The sequence below is a fragment of the Suillus fuscotomentosus genome (assembly GCF_016647785.1).
Source record: "Suillus fuscotomentosus strain FC203 chromosome Unknown F5891scaffold_29, whole genome shotgun sequence".
Classification (NCBI taxonomy): Eukaryota; Fungi; Basidiomycota; class Agaricomycetes; order Boletales; family Suillaceae; genus Suillus; species Suillus fuscotomentosus.
The window spans coordinates 549,911-568,499 of NW_024539541.1; the positions used below are offsets into that span (position 1 = coordinate 549,911).

The following is an 18,589-nucleotide window of genomic DNA, read 5'->3' on the forward strand; positions in this document are numbered from 1 at the left end:
CAAAACCCGTAGGTATGTGAGTCCATACAAAATGAAACATGTGGTAACTCTAGATCTATAACAGTATCTAGGGCAAAGATATGACTCAGTGAAGAAGAAAAAAGAACACAATTCAAGTAAAAAAAAAGAAAGAGCACTTGCACGCATATATGCATATGAACGAACGAGACAGACGCAGCACCTGAAAATGAACACCGAATGAAGCGATCGGAAGTAGGTTTGAAGGTTTGAAATTCCTCCGCATGACATCATCTTAGACTCTTCCTCATTGTATGTCGGCGCTCGCCTTCGACGCAGACGAAGCTCAAAATGACATCTCCGGTGATAGTCAGACCATGCGGGGTTATATGTAGCAGCCCGGGATTTGTTCTCGTTGCTGGTGTATACGTGGCAACTGGAGCTTGCCTGCTATCGTTGCTCGCCATCTTTGAGAGCAAGATCAATATTTGAGCAAGGTACTTTCTGTGGTGATTCTCACCAATGCTGATCCTTCGCGGAACGTCCATTTATACGACTGCCCATTTAGTGCTGTGAATGTTCTTGACCTAGACGGAAGGGAAAAATAAGACGACTGCGGAAGATTAAAACAAAGAAAAAAAAATCATACGAGCTGAAAAAACTGCTTTTGTTGACATATATCTCGTGTCCATGTACGACAGCTGTCCCAGGTCTACCAGACTGCCACACTACTCTTCCAATCTCCACTTCACTCTGCCCACCGCCGACCTTCTTGACGGTAGTCGTAAATGAGCTAAGATATGTATCGATGCGATACACGGCACCACCCTCTGGGGATAGTAAAGCAGTGTTAAATGGACTGTCCGTAAGAAGTGAATAGTTCATGATTGGGACGGTTCTACAGCAGTGTTTAGTTTGGGGCGCTGTATGAGCTGTACTTATCGGTGTGTGCAGAGTCTGAAGAGCGTGTGGCGAGAGAAGCTCGAATTCTGCCACGGTGGGCGCCAGCTGTCTCCGTGCGCACGGGCACGACATGTAGCGTTGAATTTTTAGGATTTTCGTTCATGAGAGCTGGGGAACGATATCATAGCTGACATGAGTGCTAAGAACAACGTTGATGAACCCATCAAGTCCACATCTACTCGTGTTGCGACGCGTGCAAAGGCAGTGTGCTAGTGACACTGTGATTGGATAGCATCCCTTGGGAATCGTCGAATCGATCACGCTTCGAAAGAACCATTTCGGCTCGGTTCGGCTTGTATTTCGGGATTGACCGTCGTACCTTGTTCTCGTACGCTCCAAGATCAAGTTCAAGTCGACAAAAAACTGTTCAAGTACGCTGAGCCTTGCATTGGTTCTTGTAATAATGTTTGTTCCCCGAGTCTTGATCGTCATTAAAATTTTGTTATACAACACATCCAGCATATATATAAAAACTAACACAGCTCCATAAATCAACGTCTTGCGGTCAAACGTTCAACTGACGAGGCAAAACTCACGTAAGTACTAATAACAACAAGAGAGCGTGAATGCACATACCAGACCTCTTCAGCAGTGGTAGTCATTGATAGTCTGCTTCGCTTGTATGCCCGAGGCGCTTCCGTACTTGGAGGCAGCCGACGCATGGGCTTCCCTACAGCATGCACCCTGTTCAACAAAATACCCGCGACGACCTTGCATCGGGTCTCGCGCTCCTGAGCGGCCCGCTGTGCAGTTCGCTGACGAACTAGGACGTCGATTGGGTTTGAGCCGGGGAGTCTGACGGTGTATGATTGTGAAGCGAGGTGGGTGCGCTGGGGAATGGGTCGTTGTGGTACGGGCAGGGCGCATTCGTTTGAATCATTAAATGGGTTTTCGGAGGGGAAAGGGATAGCTTGCGGTGCGATAGCACGAGGTGGTGGTGGTGGTGGGACACGACGAGCTACAGGGAAGGAGGGGAGACGACGAGAGCTTGAACTAGGGAGTGATGCGGGCGCTATGCGCCAAGAGGCGGTTCTGGCGAAGCCTGGATGGATTTTATTGATTGGGGAGCCTTCGATTACGACGCCAGCGTTCGATGAGAAAGTAGTGTAGGACGGTACGCCTGCGAAAGTGCCGTGGATTGAATGAATACTGTGAGTTGGGACGGACATCTCGTTTGAGGCGGGTATCGTGTACTAGGAGGGATAGAAATACTAGTAGTATTATGAGGGACGTCAGCTGAGCCTGGAAGCAGTGAAGAATTTATAACCGTATTTGTTGCAGCGTGATGAACCATTTCTCACAAGTAACAGCCTCCTTAACGTTGTACTATCCAAATGAAGAACACAATGATTTTTGGCCTAGTGCAACGAATTTCACCCCTCAGCTCTTTGTTTTCCCATTCCTTTTGTTCCCAGTTCACGTCCAAGTCCAATTAGTTGCTACTGATAATTCAAAGGGAGTGTTGTGTTGGTTTATCAATGGGCTTGCGTTGGATACTTGTTCAGGTTACGGCGGTTCCGAGGCTATGCTCCATCATAGGCTGATCCAGAATCTTATCGGCAGTACTTGTGGGCCAGGTCATCAACTTCTATCAAACGCTTTAGACGAATCTGGATTGGTACCTGTCACATGTCGCGTGTCCCGCAGCAGAACCTAGCTTGATACGGTAGTGAGTAGAAGCTTCTATTGGTTTCGCGGAGAGCAGTATGTATGTCCGGGCCTATCTATGTCCCACCAGCGAGTTCTAGCGGATTTTCAATAATCCAACAGCAGGCACCCTGTCATCGGACGCCAGATACCTTGAGCCATACGGTCAGATAACACCATTCTTCGACCCCTTCTTCCTTCAAAACGCACCCTGCTTTCTATTCCCGGCTAGCGATTCAGAACTCCTTCGCCGGGGTTGGAGTATGCGGATGGCGACGTGACGTACGTCTGATCAAGGAGCCTTTCAGCATGTCTCTTGATAACATGGCCCGATAAGAGTGCTTCGTTGTGTGTGACTTGCTCCACACTGAGGTAAATACCTGAGAATCTGTGAGTAGAAGCCCGTCGTCTTCCAGACTTGTCCCCTGATTCTCAATCGCGTTCTTGATGGTAGCAGCCGTCATAGACAAGACCACTACGAATGATGTTTGGCAGGGATCTCGGGTGGGATTCCAACTCAAGGTAGAAAAGTACGCAAGTCTGACTGTAGTAAAGCCAGGATATCTGCCATCAGTCACCACTATGTTTCTACACAAAGTAGAGTTTCCCGCGGATCCGTCGTTGGAACTTTGGAAATCAGGGCCCTGCTAGGCCTGGACAAGCGCTCGCGTGGAGATTCTCCATCCCTGATGCTTCTTCTGCGCGTGTCTAATAAACCAGCAAGTTGAAATGTAGGCCGCTCCTCTCTTCTCAGCTCCCGTAAGTACGATTCACTCCCATCTTCATCTTCGTCTGTCCTTGGGCGCCAATTAGCTTCAGCCTTATAATCGTTATCACTGCAGACCGTTCTGCAGTCCGAACCTGACGTAGATGTCAGACTGTTGACAGCTGCATGCCACATTCGGACCTTTACGCACATAGCAGTCCCAGCTCCATCCATCATAGCAAATGAATTCTTTTACGTGATCCTTTGTTTTCGATCTCATCTAGCCTTTTCTTTGAATCAGAGCTAGCGCTGATCGATCGATCTTCATTTCAGCTCCCGCCTTTTCTTTGCTCCACAATCGGCCCCATGTGAGTGCGCGATTTCCTTCCTCACAAAGTGCTCGAACTACGAGATTCTCCTGCAGGTGGCTTCCAGAATATTTGTCAACATCGGCGATGGTCGGCACAGTCTAGCTACAGGTGAGAAGGTATTGGCGTACAGGTGACTCATACTTTCACTGACTCTGTTCATCAAGGCCTAGGTCTTCGTATACGACAAGGATTTCCGTGGTCTCATTTGCGAGCTGGTGGTGTTCTTTCCCCGAAGGTACTGGCAAACAGGTGAGTCATCTGCCCATCCTTCCACTATGTAGTGCTGACGTCATCTTCCTGGGTGTTCATATATACTAGCTATTACTATTGAATATGAGACTTCTACATCATCGCCTAACTATGTAGATCTCATGTTCACATGTACAAGCTGCTGGTGTCCTTTCTCCTGCTGGAAGTGCAACTTGTTTGTCATGTGGACATTCCGTCATATCTTTGAAACTTGCGTTAAACCGACCCTAGCCATATCGTTAGGTCGTCATGCATTTCCGAGACAGAAAACGACTATTCCCATTGAGCTCGGGATCTATGTAGCTCGAGATGGTTAGAGTCATTCTACCTGTCCGACTACATATATCAGGAGCTGGTGGTGATCTCTCTCCGGAAACACAAACCGCACACGAGCTCTCGCATGTTTCGGCCTCCTTTGCTTGTCAGTGTTTTCTCTACTTTTCCTTGCCAGCTTTAACCCATATCTGCCCTTCAAGATCTTCAACTCACGACTCCAAACTGATGGGTACACAGGCGCTGGCAGGTGAACATTCTGTCATATCTTGTTGAACCGACTCTAGCCATGTTGTTAGGGTCGTCATGCATTTCCGAGACAATCAACAACTATTCCCATCGAGCGCGGGATCTATGTAGTCAGCCAGGTCCCACCGTTCTACCTGTCTGACTACATATATCAGAAGCTGCCGGTGTTCTCTCTCCGGAAACACAAACCGTATACAATCTCTCGCATGTTTCGGCCTCCTTTACTTGTCAGTCTTTTCTCTACTTTTCATTGCCAGCTTTAGCCCATATCCGCCCTTCAAGATCTTTAACTCGTGACGCCAAACTGATGGGTACAAGAGCGCTGGCAGGTGAACATTCTGTCATATCTTTGAACTTGCGTTGAACCGACTCTAGCCATGTTGTTAGGTTGTCATACATTTCCGAGACAATCAACAACTATTCCCACTGAGCGCAGGATTTATGTAGCCGGACAGGTGTCATCTTTCTACCTGTCCGACTACATATATCAGAAGCGCTGGTGTTGTCTCTCCGGAAACACAAACCGTATAATTTTTCGAGCTCCTTTGCTTGTCAGTGTTTGTTCTCTACTTTTTCCCGCCAGTTTTAACCCATATCCGCCCTCCAAGATCATTAACTCGCAACTCCAAACTTATGGGTATAAAGGCGCTGGCAGATCATGCTTATCCTTGAAGTGATCCTGGTTATCATCCCCAGGTCTTTGTGCATTCCTATTCCCAGGTATGTGATGAGAACCACCCGTAATTCTATTCTCCCTTCGATTCGTAGATGTCAGGGATCTATTTCTGCTCATCTGTGTAGATTCCGCACTCCCGTTCGATACATGCTGTTGACGTTTTTTCTTATGTTACAAATGCAACTCTGTATATGTTCTCACACATCCCGTCCGTTGCAGCTACTCAAGTGCTTAATCCAGGTGTGGTATCCAAGGTCGACCACTGTTTCTAGCCATGGGAGTCTTCTCTTCTAATTACTTGACCCGTAGATCTTGTTCTCTCTTTGGCAACGTATCCTCTGCAGTTGCGATATCCGAGTCCAGCAAGTATGGCATGCAGTGTCCCTAACACCGATAATGTACGTTCTCTGTGAACGAGAAAGGTCTTTATCGTTATTGGGGAGCTAGTCATTGATCACTGATTCCACCACTTCACTCGAGAGTGTTCGACCTGGCTGCCATTCATGCTTACCGATGCTCATTCTGACGGTGATGGCAAGTCAGACGAATAGACGAGGAGCTCGAGTACATTCACATCTCTTGCTCGAGTTATCAGCTGACACGTCAAATTGACAGCAGTGCAGGGTTCCTGAGATCAACCTGTCACCACCTGTTACGACCGGCTGGTTCTTTCCATTTCGGGCTTATAAAGCTGTGTGTATATCAAACAGCATCTTCCACATAAACACCGTTTCCTACAAAGTTGTCAACTGCGCGCCCTAGTACACGCGCACACCTACCTAAAAGGTAAGTCTCTATTTTGATACAAACAACATCCCATCTGAGCACATCATGGACTCCCAGATAACTCTCGTTGACAGCGATCCTGATTCCGAACTCGCTCCTCCAGATCCGGCATTCGGTGCAACGACGATACTGGACTTTGATAGCAATGCGAGGAGATTGACGAATGCCACGGTGCGGGGAGAGAGTCACACACGATACTCTGTTGGAACCGTCAGGGCTGGTCTGGCAGGGATGAGCCGCAAGACCATTTTCAGCCAGGGAGAGAGGATACTGGCAACGGTGCAGCGCAGGAATATCATCCCGGACGTGTTGACGCTGGGCGGTGAAACTATGAGGCTTGGCGGCTGGCTGAAGACGCCTATATTCTCATCGTTGTAAGTTGCATCTGACGAGCTTTTGCACATGGTGGACGAGTTACAACATCTGATGATCTAGTCCTGCGTCGTTCCGCGAGGGGAGAGAGACGTACCGCTGGAAGAAAGGCCGGGACGGCAGAATCGATGTGGGTTTAGGGCGATCTAAATAAATGTGCACGGGTTCTGACGGTTTTCAACAGCTGTACAAGGGAAGCGGTGCTGATACTAGTACAATCGCTCGTTTCTATCCCCCCGATTTCGCTGTGACGCGCGATCGGAGAAGGATAACGTATCGCGCTCACTTGGACCTACGAGCCGAAGCTGATCTCATACGCGAAAAGGTGTTCATATCATGTGCGCTGATTGTGCAGAAGAGGAAGAATGCGAAGGTGAAGGAGCAGGACTTAGGTGTCGGTTAATAGTGATGAGCTTGGATTGATTTTTTTCTACGCGATTGCTCCGGTCCTTGGGTTTTGACTAGACGAAACCTGTCCGAAGCGCTACCATTTATTTATTACCTGTTCATATGCAAAACTTCTGCGGCAGTCCAACTTCAGTCTTAAAATAAATGTAACCTACTAAGTCAACTGCACGGACTCCTGCAAGAGATCTGATGAATATATACTTAGCATATACGGAAGTCGCGGCAATCAACCACTTCCCCTGCTGAATCAAAAGTCTGAACTCACGTTGATCACGTGGGCGAATTCCTGTATTGCGAAAAAAGATACTGTCCACATGCTCGTGTACTGAGCACTGAACTCCAGTGCTATCGCAGCAGCTGCGCAACCTTTTTTCTCATCCCTCGCTTGCCCAATCGCCTTTCAAGCATTTTATGCACCTCCTCATTCCCAGAAAGGGGGGTCAGACCCTCATCCGCGTTCCAGGGCGGAGATACTGAGCGTGTGCGGTGAACGTCCGATAGAGCACCATTCAGTACCTCTTCCCCATTCAGTGCCGAATCCCCACGCGGCGCGTAAAATGGAGGTGGTGGTTGACTTTCGCGCTTGATGTGCACGGCACGAGGAGGTTCTTGGAGTGAGAACTCATGCCGATTAGCCTCATCGAGTTGCTCTGCATCATCGGACGCAGGCCCGGGTTCATTTTCGCCGTCGTACTCGAGATCGTCCTGATCTTGATGATCCTCCGATGAAGATTCAGGTTCATGCCGTACCCGCAGCCCATTTGGCAAACGCCGCTCTAGCAAAGTTTGCTGCAAAGATGGTCGATAACGAGAGCTGCGAGGCGGTTCGTCGTCGCTACCATCGCTGTCTTTGTTCTCCTTCGAAGTTCTCCTGGTTCTACGCGCTTCCCGCTCCCTCCGCTCGAGTGCCGCTTCAATCCAGCTCTCAGAAGCATGGCGCATGCCCCTCACATACTTCTCAGTCTCTTCTAAGCTTTTGACGCGCTTGTAAACCTCGAGCACGACGTCTGGTGAGTATCCGTGTGCGGCGGCGATACCTGATAGCAAGGATTTGAATCCGACAGAGGCGGACAGGGGTAAGTCGACGGGCGTTATGGATGTAAGTGGAATTGATGGTGTCGTACGCCCAGATGTGATAACGTAGTTAGAGAGGTGAGCTGGGATGGCCGATGGTGTGGAATGGACGGCGAGAGAGTGGCGGAGGGGTAAATGAGATGCCGAACTACTGGCTCTAGAACGGGGCATTCGGTAAGTTGAGGTTGATAGAGTGCGAAGGTCCATGTGTGGCAGGTCATAGCCACCAGCTGTCTCTCTGGTAGCAGTGGTTAGTTTTGAAGGTCCGGGGGCAGGTTGGGCCATAACTGATGCTTGGCCCATAAGAGGAGCTGAAGATCGTTGATATTCTGGCTTGCGTTCCGCCGAAGATGTTAATGCAGTCGGTCCTCGTCCTACCTCTTTCTCTTTGCCCTTCTTTCCCAGAACGGGAGGCCAAGTCGTCATCGGTTTCTCCTCAGAACGACTACCAAGTCGCACACGACCTAGCCGATCAGTAAGCGCCGTTGTAAAGTGCCCTTCTACCACTTTTGGGAGAACTTTCGCCTTCGAAGGAGTAGGACGATCGTTTGTTGGCGAGAGCGAGCGGAAGATGGGAGAAACAGACTTGTGCTTCAAGACTCGTTTGGGCACTGGTGGCGGCTTTGGGGTGACTACCTGCTGTGAAGATGAGGCAAGAGGCTGAGAACTTGGTGGAAGCTGGGACGAGATTGGTGGTGGGGTCCTGACAGGAGAATTGACTTGGGACGACAGGACGGGCAGAGTATCCGAGCGAGAAGGGAGCGAAGGAATATTGAACGTGTTTGCTGGTTTCGGGGAAGGCGGAGGCACGTCGGACACAGCTTCTGATGGACCCTGATAAGGTGGAGAACTACGAGCTTGATCGCTTGGTCCAACGGCGGGAGTTTCGTGTGTCCCATTGGTCTTGATCAAGGGCGAGCGACTACTCACAGTAACTGGCTGGTCTTTCTCCAGTCTGGCTCGCTTTACTTTCCGATTCCCAGAAACTTCTTGACTGCCAGCCCGTTTTTTTCCTTTCCCGGTCTCCTTCGACCGGTCCCTCGCAGCTTCTCCGTCGGGAGGCGGAGACTGAGGCTCCTTCCCTGTTTGCTTCTCCGTGTTCATTCCTTTTTTCTTCTGATATTTGAGTATTCTCCTATCGAATTCCTCCATATTGTTCCTGTATCGGGTCTGCCACGACATCCATGTGTGCGTCCTGGACCAGTTCCATTTGTTATCGACCTATATTAGCGTTATAATTTGTTTCACGCGATAGACATGAGAGAAACTCACATTTTCCGCAAGGCGTTTGTACAAAACGTTTCCGCTTCTGTTCTGCTTAGTAGGATTGTATGTCGCGATATATTTCATGAGGAGGGTGTCCTCGTCTGACGTGAAGCCCGCACGAGTACTAGGAGAAGCATGGTAAGTCAGCAGCATGAATTATGCAAATACAAGTACAAACCCTTTTGCTGCGGCTTGTGACATGTTTGCGGTTCAGTATATGCATATGAAATATCACTAGATCAAATCATGGAAGCAGGGCGGTCCAGGCGCGTCTGGTAAGTGACGCGTCAAAATCACGCGGGATAATGTCACGTCACGCCCTCCACGACAGTAGGCGGCGAGCACTAAGCTAAACAACACACTAACGCTCGTTTAATTTGAATGATGGTAAGCTCAAAGCTACGCATCGCATTTATTCACCCTGACTTGGGAATCGGTGTGTATTTAATGGTAAATTCGAATATTGAGCTCAACTCACACTATGACACGTAGGAGGAGCCGAAAGGCTGGTTGTAGATGCTGCATTGGGTTTACAATCCCTGGGTCACTCTGTCGATATATATACCTCCCACCATGACCAGCACCACTGTTTTGAAGAAACAAGAGACGGTACGTCAGGAAATACTTGTTCAGTGACCGCGTCACCATCTTACAGCTCTCCTTTACAGGAAGATTGCGCGTCCATCATGTGATTCCGCCGCTACCTCGGTCTATACACGGAAAGTTTCATATCATGTTTGCACATACAAGGCAGCTACATCTCACAATGCACCTCATGTGGACGTCAGCGCACCAATATGACGTCTTCTTTGTTGATCAACTCTCTACTTGCATACCATTCCTCCGAATGTTGTGTGGGAAGCGTGTCGTTTTCTACTGCCATTTTCCGGATAAGCTTCTTGCAAACGGTGCCTATGTAGAGGACCGGCCGCGGAAGAATGTCGGTATCCTGAAATCCATCTATCGCTTCCCAATGGATTGGTTAGAGGAAGTGACTACGAGTATGTGTATCACCACTTGTCCAGAATTCACATTTACCGGAGACCTAGCACAGGCTGACCTGATTCTTGCCAACTCAAAATTTACTGCACGAGTAACCAAGTCGCATTTCTCTTCCCTTAGACACCAGTTGAAAGTTGTCTATCCTGGAATCAATATCGCAGCCTATATTTCACCAATCGATCCATCAGATTCCGATATCCTTCAGGTTTCCTCGTGAGTGTATTTTCTTTCGTTTTTTCGTGCATAGATCATTCAAACATTCTCGGTGAAGACAACAGCGAACATTACTGTCCCTGAACCGGTTTGAGATGAAGAAAAATGCTGCTTTGGCAATAGAAGCATTCGCGATACTGCGGAACAAGGATCCGAAAACATCAGACGTGAGGCTGGTTCTCGCTGGTTGGTCAGGTAAAAGTTCTTATACGAGATCGTCACTAACCATCTTCCAGGTGGCTATGATCCTCGTCTAGAGGATAACATACGCACGCTGAAATCTCTCATTGAACTGGCACAGTCCAGTGGTTTGACTTACAACATTGTCACCCCGTTGCAGTCCCGCGTGGCAGTACCGTCGTTCCCTAAGATAACCTCGAATGAGCCGGATATATTGTTCCTCTTAAACTTTACCACCACTCAGCGTTCAGGTTTACTGCAGGCTCAATCTACGCTTGCTCTGTTATATACCCCAGCTAACGAACATTTCGGAATTGGACCAGTGGAAGGCATGATATGCGGCCTGCCAATACTTGCTTGCGACAGCGGTGGCCCCACAGAGACTATCGTCGACCAGCCAGCAGATCAGAGGACCGGATGGCTCTACCGTCCCCAGCCATCGGTGTGGGCTCAAGCATTGGAGGAAATTTGTAAACTCTCAGAGACAGATAGAAAGGCGCTCTCGCAGAGAGCTCGGGACCGTGCACAGCAGATGTTTGGAATGGAGGCGATGGCGAAATCCCTCGAGGGAGTTTTGGAAGAAGCGGTATCTATGGGACCAGTGTCAAGAACGGGGATGTGGCTCGTGATGCTTGCAGTTCTGGGTTTACTAGTGGCTTTAATCTTTCGGTATGGATCATTTTCAGGGTAGCTCTTTGATTGCGAACGGACAGAACCTTTTTTGCAGTTTATTCGATAGGTCAGGATCCTATCAAAAGTTACGCGTAATGGCAAAGTCTTTGAACCACGTGTACTGTTGCTTGGGAGTGGCCCAGCCATCTCCGTGCCCGCCGAAGAAAGTGCTGAAGAAAAGCCCAACAAAACCCACCGCCGGTTCATCGCTGGAATCACTGGTACTATTACTCAAGACAGAGATCCTGTCAGCGATGAGGATCGTCGGCGCTTCTCGTGCTGTATTTATGACGGATGATTGAGAAGCCACAGCTTCTTGCGCGGTGGCCGTCACTGCCAGAATTCCCAGCAGACCACCTTGTGTTTGTTGTGGAGTTGGCGGCGTCAAAGACTTGGAAGTGGTTTTTGATTTTGACTTCTTTTTCTGCTGAGGTGCGTCGCGATAAAATATGTCTGTCCGGTTGATCACCTGCATCCCGTTAACGAATAAAGCAAACGCTCCATCCTGCTTTCCAGGCGTGTTGAGCACGACGTCCTGGCGCAATGTCGTCCAATTGCCTGTGCCGTAGTGGAAGGATCCCCTTCCGATTGAGAGCCCGTACTCGGCATCGCAGACTGATTGGGGATCCGAGCATAACGCATTTGTTTGCTTCCTCTTTGGAGCGTACTGTGAACAGGTCAGCCCCTTAAAAACATTATGAGTGAATCGACAGACTAGATACAGTTCGCCGGCGCCATCTTGCCTCCACATCAGTCGTGTGCTAAAGCAGTCTTCGGCAGCAACTCCCCCGGAACAGCCTGTATGGCCACCGTAGAGACCTGGCAGCTTTCCGCCCTTCACCCAGTCGAAATCCGCGGGAAAGTAGACGCTGTATTCCATTGTGACATTCCTGGCATCGCTCAGGTTCAATGGCGACGCATAAAACTCCGCCCCACCTGGGGATTTGCTGGAAGGATTGACGGAGTATGCTGGGTAAACAAGCTGTAAGGCTGCGGTGAAGCCCGTAACGTCGTGTATATTTGTTGTGCTCTGTGACTCGATTATATCCTGGGCATACACAGATCCTCCTGGTACAATGGCGAGTGCAGAGACACTGTCGATAATGGCGACATTCTTCTTCCCACTGGGAAAGTGAGTGACGTTAAATGCAGATAAGTCTTTCATGTCCGGAGGAGTCGCCCATGCCGTCCGATCGCCCCATGGCGTGCTGGTGCTGGTCACAGTGGTCGTTGCAGTCACTGTCTCGACGACTGTAGTCGTAGATGTGGGAGTGATTGTAATCGCAGTTGTCACGACATCGGTGAGTACGATTGTATTGACTTTTGTGATGACAGTTTGTGAAGAGATCAAAAGGTAGGTTGTGCCGACAGAGGTAGATGTTGACGCGGGACTGTAGAGAGACTGGCTAATGGAGGGAAGGATGACCGCAGAGGCCAGCTGGGCAGTTGTGGCCGTGCTGACACCCCCAGGGTCTGCAGGTGCAGTCAAAACAGTCGGTATAGCTAACGCTATCATAAAAAGCAGAACCATTGATGCCATCCTGCAGAGAGAATATCACTTTTCTAGAGAAGCATGGACACCATGTGCGCCACGCAGACATGTGCAGACGAGATTCAATTTGAATCTGGCAGTCCAGAACAAGATCGGTGAGTTCATGAGCAGACGAAATTCAAATGGTACTAGTCTGAACCTTCGCAGGCACAGAAAGACGAGTGAAATTGTCATTCAGACTGTCCTTCTGATCATCGAAACATTTGTAAATGGAATAATGTTCTCCAGGACACACGCGCCTCCACGGACATCTGTAACGGTGATTTAACCAATCGCTGAACCAACGCTGATTACTGCCTAGACTTAGTTGTCGGTGAAATTTCTTTGCAGTCCAGTTTTATGTCTAGTTGGGGTAATCTACCCCATGCCGGACAGCATAATCTAATCTAAAGGGCACCTGTGTCCTATGTCATACCACTGAATTTGCAAATGCCCTAGTACATTGCCCAAAAATCCCTCAGGAAGTCAGCTCATCGCTCCAGCTCCAACATCAAGCACAGGATAAATTCGACGCAGTTGAATGGCAAAAGCCTCAGATACAACTACCTCGTTTGCAGTGGGTAGACCTCTTGCACTACATTATGCGCACATCATTGAAAACGACATATAGCTCTTTTAGGACTTGCCATAGTGACAATTCTGCGTATATCACACAATTAAATGTTTCCTGGTGGGTATTTTCCTAGTACCCACAACCATCACTGAAGTATAGTCATAACAGGTACTATGACTGAAGATGCAATAAATACTGGAGTTAACGTTCACCCACAAGCAGTGCTAGTATTTTACTGGGATGATCATCCCGAACCCGCGATATTTAGGAGTCACTCCAGCTCATCGACAATATTGTACAAAATACATACATTGCAATATTGGCAACTTGGTCTGACTCGTTACATATACTGACCAGAGTACAGTAATCATAAACTAATATATAGTATGTACAAGGATAAGATCCGAGACATAGAACATGAGTGAAATGTAAAGAAAATACCGAGGCACAAGAGAACTTGAATGATATCAGGCGGCGATTGGAACTGCAGGTCTAAATGGGAACTTCGTCTACAACGGAGACTTGAGCGAGCGCAACATTTGCAGAGGTAACGTTCCCGGGCTCCGAGGAATCAGCATAATTTGGGCGAGTAGGCTGCTTAATAGGCATTGTAACGGGGTCGGCCTTCTTAGCACGAGCACGGCCCTTACGCTCCTCCACACCTTTATCAAGCTCTTTAAGCGCTTGATCCACACGAGTCACGACCGCACGCCTTGCATTCCTCACTACGCCTGACCCAAAGCTTGGAATGTTGTCCAAGTCTGCGAAGAGCAACGAAAGCGCATGCTCCTGAGCGCGAACAGGTGCATTGGCCGGGGTATAAGTCAATGCAAATACACCAGCGGTGTCGAGGGCTGGAGAGAAATCGAGCTCAGCAGGGAACTGGAAGGCAGCGAGGAGGCTCTCGAGACGGGTGGAGAGGGAAGAGATCTGGGAGAGGGAGGAGGCGACCTGTGCTGGCCACGCAGCAGACTCTTCTTGGGTGTCAGAGTCAGAGATCTCCCTGGCTTCTCCTTTTCCCTCTTGCAAAAGTACGGGTCCCTTCTCGTTGACATTGACTGATGATGATACGGGATCGCGTTCGATAGGAGCTTTGATCGTAGTGCCTTTAGAGAGGTGGGTAAGAATCGCCTGGAGCACATCGCGCACTTCGGACCGGTGCTCTGCCAAAAGACGGCGCTGTTCCTCGAGATGTGAAGAGATCATGTCCTTGAGCGAGGGCTCGTCCGAGCCAGAGACCTTGGGTTGTAGTAAGTCACACGAAGCCGAGTTATTGAACCTGTGAGAACATCTAGGATTGGTGGTCCCTGCAAAGAAGTTCTCAGCATCTAAACGGCGGCGTCGAGCGAGGAGTCGTTGCTCTTCGAGGTGAGCCTGGAAAACAGCAAGATCGTGCCACTCATGTTCACAAACAGCCTGATTGCGGATAGCACGGTTAGCTTGTTGGATTTCAACCTTCTTATGGGCGCTGTCACCGTCGAACGGGAACTGGGTGTCGTTAAGAGGGAAGGGGAGCGGGCGGTAGTGGGAACAGGGATAAGTGGTGAAGGACATTGTGAATTTGGGATTGGGATGAGTTTATGAGAGATTGCATGTTGGATGCTGAATTTATATGTCTGGATGATGTGGACTTGTGGACTACTAATCCCTTTGTGAGCAGAGGCGTCCACTATTCTGTAATTTCTGTCGCTCAGAAAGGCGCGCCACGGTGAATAGTGACGTACTGTCACAACCGTGACCATTGACAGTTTGACACGACTAAGCTAATACATGTTCAAGTTGTCCGCTACTATGATACAACAAACAATAATATCATGCTTTGACCTTGACTCATTTCGCGACACACTTTTTCTCTCTGTCAAAGGGAACCATTCCAAAGAAACCGTCGAGATGGCCATGAACTGGTTCCGAGTGTCAGATATGATACGTATCGTAAAAGAGCGGCTCTCAGCCAACGAAACTCCTTTCCAAGCAGCTCTTGTCACACAATGTTAGATGTCTCCCCCATGTCAGAAATCAAGATTTCAGCTTGCACATGGGACTGTGTAGTAGTCGTACTGCATGCCATCCAGCTTCAAGGTGAAGTTCTTATCTGACATTAATTTCCTGGACTTCAAGTAGAAGAACCGAGATGCCGCACTGCAGTCAAAGAAGGAGGGGGATACGAGGTTGTCGAGGACGCCATCCCGGATGAGCTTGCTGCCGCCACTGTTGAGCCACAACATGAGGACAAATTGGAGCTTTGGGAAATGTCGATTTGATTCAGGAGCATGATCGGGTCCTTGATATTGTTGAGGAGGAGTGGCGGCGGTCAGGAGTCCGGTCGAGGAGCTGGTGTATATTTGTTTTGTTGTCTTATCGTCTTTTGTCTCACCGCCATACAGATCCTTGCAGAACGCAAAAACAAAGAAATTCCCCATCAACATCACAAATCTCAACGCCAGTATCAGATGTAGCCAGTGCTAGTACCGTGCACCTTGCGTCTACTATTTTTGCACTTGCCTTTTATGTTTATAAATTTGCTTGTGTCACAAGAGAACTCACGCTAAGCTTGCTCTTCAACACCATTGTGACAACTTCTCGAACAATGTTTGATCTGAATCCTCCACAGTACTGATTCCACACCTGTAAGCTCTCAATCTTTTGTCCTTGCTATTGCTGCGCCTAATCCTCGCTTGCAGCAAGAGGCTTATTCTCTCGAACAGACATTTGCGTATGAGTGTGGCGAGGAGATGGATTACGTTTTATCTGATTCGTGGTCATAATCTCTCTTACCACTTGTGGGAAGTCCACGGAGTTTGTTGCCCAACTGAATCGCGCGTCGAGTGCTGATGGAAGCACTGCGGACAGCAATTGACGAGAGCGCACTGTTGAGACAATGTAGAAGAGGTGCACCTTGCAACAGTGTACGCTTGCGGCTACGGTATTCTCGCGAAGATATACTCTTAGAAGGAACGACTAGAGTCCTCTTTCAAGTTATCTTGCAGCGGTGTGCTGCATGTGGAACTCTCCTGTAGGGATTAATATTTGGCACTAAGTGATGAATTGGATTTATAGCCTATAGGTCACTCTGTGAGACCGCGTACGTCCCGCTTAAACTGTTTACTGTAGCTAATTTGCCTCAGACTCAGCTCAGACTCCGCACGCACATGTGGTACGAATTCCTCGAAGAGCTTTGAAGTCCGCCACTCAAATCGCAACTGTCGGTCTTTGTATAAATCATGCGTGGCAACAAGTGGGCTAATTGCCAGCTTCATTTGTGACAGTTCCAGCGAATTTACTACATATTCTGTGCGCTTATAGTGTTCATATCGAGGCACATGACAGTCTCGACTGCTGTACAACCAGGAGTTCTCGCCCATTCTTGACCTTGTGACTATCCTTCTCATCATGTCAGTCAATGCACACATGCCTTCACGGGTATTCAATAAACCCGTAATTTTTATTTCATCGCTGAACGTTTGCAGCGCTAACATCGAGAAGAATATAAATACAATGCGGTTGAATTCTAGAGACCTCAGGCCTCAGTGACAAACACCTCTTTTACAGTGAGTAGCCCTCCTGCGCTACATCATGCAAATATCGCTAAATCGACATATAGCACTTCTATCACTTGTTATAGCAAATAAGTTGTGTACATCGCACAGCCAAGCTTTTGTTGGTGAACATCTCTCAGTACTCACCGCCATTACTAAAGCGTGGCTGTAACAGGTACCATGAAGCCTATTCAATCTATCTACCTCGCCATCCTTGCCGCTGTTGTTGGGGTGAATGCAGTCCCCGCCAATGACGGCACGATCTGCTTGGATATGTGCGCTGATCGGGCTGTTCCCTGCTCAGGAGCATTGCAATCTGTCCAGATGGGCACGTGCTGGACCTGCTGCAGCACCACCTGACGCCTGAATCGAATTTCCGAGTATCGTCATCAATTTCGTAAAGCGTAGCATTATGAATGCATTGATTTGATGAAGTCCTTGTTCGAGCAGAATTATTGTCATAAGAGTCATGTTCCGTCCAGTATACGGGTGATTCTAGTCAGACCGATTGGTTACATAAGTTGATGTGTTTCAGCATGTTGCGCCAATTTTGACTGTTTGACTTGGACGTCACATTCTGCCGAATGGAACAACATTATCCGGGCCAGACACGTCACCGCGACTGATATATCGGCGCAACTAATATAAATTTTCTGTGCAAGGGGAGCAGAGGTGCTTGCCACCATTTGTCTAGCTTAGTCAGCAGTTTATCAGACTCGCCGCAGTAACAGCGAACGTGCAATTATGTAATACAATTGGTCTAGATTTACTTAACATAAAACCTAGTTTTGAGTCATGACTCTACCGTACTCCAGTGATGCATCAGGCTTTACTTATTCCCGAAGTCCTCCTGGAGATATTCACCTATGTGAATACAATACCATCTACTCAAACAGCACCGACCCAGAAATTACTTGCAGCGCTTGCAAGGACATGCAAAATCTTCCACGAGCCTGCAATGGATTTGCTGTGGACTGAAATCCATGGGTTAGAACCACTGCTAGGCTGTGTAACAAGGTTACATCCAATGATATATCATAGTGATACAAGGGTTAGTGTACGACTTCATTACGCTTTGTTCGTTTCTTTTCGGCTCACCGAGCGTCTACATAATAGTGGGACGACTCGGACGAGCCCTGGGCGACAGGTGTTGAGCCATTATCTGCCCATGAGGCCCATCAATTTCTGCGTCACTCCTCCCGTATACGCATATTGAACATAAAATCTGAACATCCGCATCTTCTCTCTGTCATCCCCGCCGAGGCATGCGTATTTCCGAGGCTGAAGTCATTAAGTCTTTCCACCACATATTTGAACCTCTTTCTGCCTCACATGCTGCTCGCTCTGGAGCATTTATGCATCTACACTTGCGATGGTGACAGCACAGCAAATGAGCTGTCCCTGATATCCAATAGGATTCATTGGTGCACACGGCTTGTAACTCTTTCTTGTCCAATGCTCGACTGGGCAACATGGAAGCGCCTCTCCTCCCTCCCTACTCTTCTCAAATTGAAAATTGATCAAGGATATAATGACCTTCCTTCGCTGTCAAGCCGAGATATGGTGAATTTATCATTCCTTAACATCACAAGCTTTTCCTTTCGACAGCGGTACAACGTTGCAGACATCAACGCTACAGACATCATCACAATCATGCAACATTCGCAATTTCCCTCACTGAAAGAGTTCGAGTTTGAAGCCCACTTTCTGTCTTCAGAAGAGGCCGAGCAAGTCTTTCATGCTCTGTCCCACTGGAAAGCGTGTCGGACTCTAGAAGAAATCTCTATTTTTTTTATGGTGACGGATCCGTGGGACCCCAATACGACGAGTTGTTGACACCAATATCGCATCTCCTTTGCCTTACACAGCTCCGAACCCTGAAG

At 48.5% G+C, this 18,589-nt stretch overlaps 8 protein-coding genes across 8 annotated transcripts; 3 read left to right on the top strand and 5 right to left on the bottom strand.

Moving 5' to 3' along the window:
- Positions 1–248: 248 nt before the first annotated feature.
- On the bottom strand, positions 249–843 carry F5891DRAFT_1128762 (uncharacterized protein; the record flags this gene model as incomplete). Its single annotated transcript, XM_041364314.1, has 3 exons — positions 249–425; positions 479–545; positions 608–843. 3 exons carry the CDS (start codon positions 841–843, stop codon positions 249–251), a joined length of 480 nt encoding a protein of 159 aa, XP_041225664.1.
- A 401-nt stretch (positions 844–1,244) lies between these two features.
- Positions 1,245–2,163, bottom strand: F5891DRAFT_1036040 (uncharacterized protein). The gene is made up of 2 exons (XM_041361824.1): positions 1,498–2,163; positions 1,245–1,438 (listed from the first exon to the last, which is right to left on the bottom strand). The coding sequence occupies exons 1-2, from the start codon at positions 2,088–2,090 to the stop codon at positions 1,435–1,437; spliced, it is 597 nt and encodes a 198-aa protein (XP_041225665.1). The 5' UTR covers positions 2,091–2,163; the 3' UTR covers positions 1,245–1,434.
- A 3,735-nt stretch (positions 2,164–5,898) lies between these two features.
- On the top strand, positions 5,899–6,815 carry F5891DRAFT_340105 (uncharacterized protein). Its single transcript, XM_041371420.1, has 3 exons — positions 5,899–6,252; positions 6,314–6,380; positions 6,435–6,815. Exons 1-3 carry the CDS (start codon positions 5,924–5,926, stop codon positions 6,651–6,653), a joined length of 615 nt encoding a protein of 204 aa, XP_041225666.1. The 5' UTR covers positions 5,899–5,923; the 3' UTR covers positions 6,654–6,815.
- Positions 6,816–7,003: 188 nt separating this feature from the next.
- Positions 7,004–9,199, bottom strand: F5891DRAFT_1189176 (uncharacterized protein; the record flags this gene model as incomplete). The annotated part of the gene is made up of 3 exons (XM_041367113.1): positions 7,004–8,953; positions 9,005–9,122; positions 9,177–9,199. 3 exons carry the CDS (start codon positions 9,197–9,199, stop codon positions 7,004–7,006), a joined length of 2,091 nt encoding a protein of 696 aa, XP_041225667.1.
- A 183-nt stretch (positions 9,200–9,382) lies between these two features.
- Positions 9,383–11,084, top strand: F5891DRAFT_952997 (glycosyltransferase family 4 protein; the record flags this gene model as incomplete). The annotated part of the gene is made up of 6 exons (XM_041375150.1): positions 9,383–9,434; positions 9,491–9,611; positions 9,671–9,999; positions 10,048–10,213; positions 10,272–10,399; positions 10,450–11,084. The coding sequence occupies 6 exons, from the start codon at positions 9,383–9,385 to the stop codon at positions 11,082–11,084; spliced, it is 1,431 nt and encodes a 476-aa protein (XP_041225668.1).
- A 60-nt stretch (positions 11,085–11,144) lies between these two features.
- F5891DRAFT_1128765 (uncharacterized protein) lies at positions 11,145–12,230 on the bottom strand (the record flags this gene model as incomplete). The annotated part of the gene is made up of 3 exons (XM_041364315.1): positions 11,145–11,235; positions 11,482–11,732; positions 11,781–12,230. 3 exons carry the CDS (start codon positions 12,228–12,230, stop codon positions 11,145–11,147), a joined length of 792 nt encoding a protein of 263 aa, XP_041225669.1.
- Positions 12,231–13,447: 1,217 nt separating this feature from the next.
- Positions 13,448–14,891, bottom strand: F5891DRAFT_1036071 (uncharacterized protein). Its single transcript, XM_041361825.1, has one exon. The coding sequence runs from the start codon at positions 14,722–14,724 to the stop codon at positions 13,663–13,665; it is 1,062 nt and encodes a 353-aa protein (XP_041225670.1). The 5' UTR covers positions 14,725–14,891; the 3' UTR covers positions 13,448–13,662.
- Positions 14,892–17,500: 2,609 nt separating this feature from the next.
- F5891DRAFT_340294 (uncharacterized protein) lies at positions 17,501–18,577 on the top strand. Its single transcript, XM_041371421.1, has 2 exons — positions 17,501–17,763; positions 17,823–18,577. The coding sequence occupies exons 1-2, from the start codon at positions 17,524–17,526 to the stop codon at positions 18,540–18,542; spliced, it is 960 nt and encodes a 319-aa protein (XP_041225671.1). The 5' UTR covers positions 17,501–17,523; the 3' UTR covers positions 18,543–18,577.
- The last annotated feature ends 12 nt before the right edge of the window (positions 18,578–18,589 follow it).

What these genes read in the sequence shown, in the direction of transcription:
- F5891DRAFT_1036040 (XM_041361824.1), bottom strand. Translation starts at nt 2,090, where the DNA reads ATGTCCGTCCCAACTCACAGTATTCATTCAATCCACGGCACTTTCGCA.
- F5891DRAFT_1036071 (XM_041361825.1), bottom strand. Translation starts at nt 14,724, where the DNA reads ATGTCCTTCACCACTTATCCCTGTTCCCACTACCGCCCGCTCCCCTTC.
- F5891DRAFT_340294 (XM_041371421.1), top strand. Translation starts at nt 17,524, where the DNA reads ATGCATCAGGCTTTACTTATTCCCGAAGTCCTCCTGGAGATATTCACC. An exon ending in ATAGTGATACAAGGGTTAGT is followed by an intron (nt 17,764 to 17,822) that starts GTACGACTTCAT and finishes TCTACATAATAG; the next exon opens with TGGGACGACTCGGACGAGCC.
- F5891DRAFT_340105 (XM_041371420.1), top strand. Translation starts at nt 5,924, where the DNA reads ATGGACTCCCAGATAACTCTCGTTGACAGCGATCCTGATTCCGAACTC. An exon ending in ACGCCTATATTCTCATCGTT is followed by an intron (nt 6,253 to 6,313) that starts GTAAGTTGCATC and finishes CTGATGATCTAG; the next exon opens with TCCTGCGTCGTTCCGCGAGG. An exon ending in GCCGGGACGGCAGAATCGAT is followed by an intron (nt 6,381 to 6,434) that starts GTGGGTTTAGGG and finishes GGTTTTCAACAG; the next exon opens with CTGTACAAGGGAAGCGGTGC.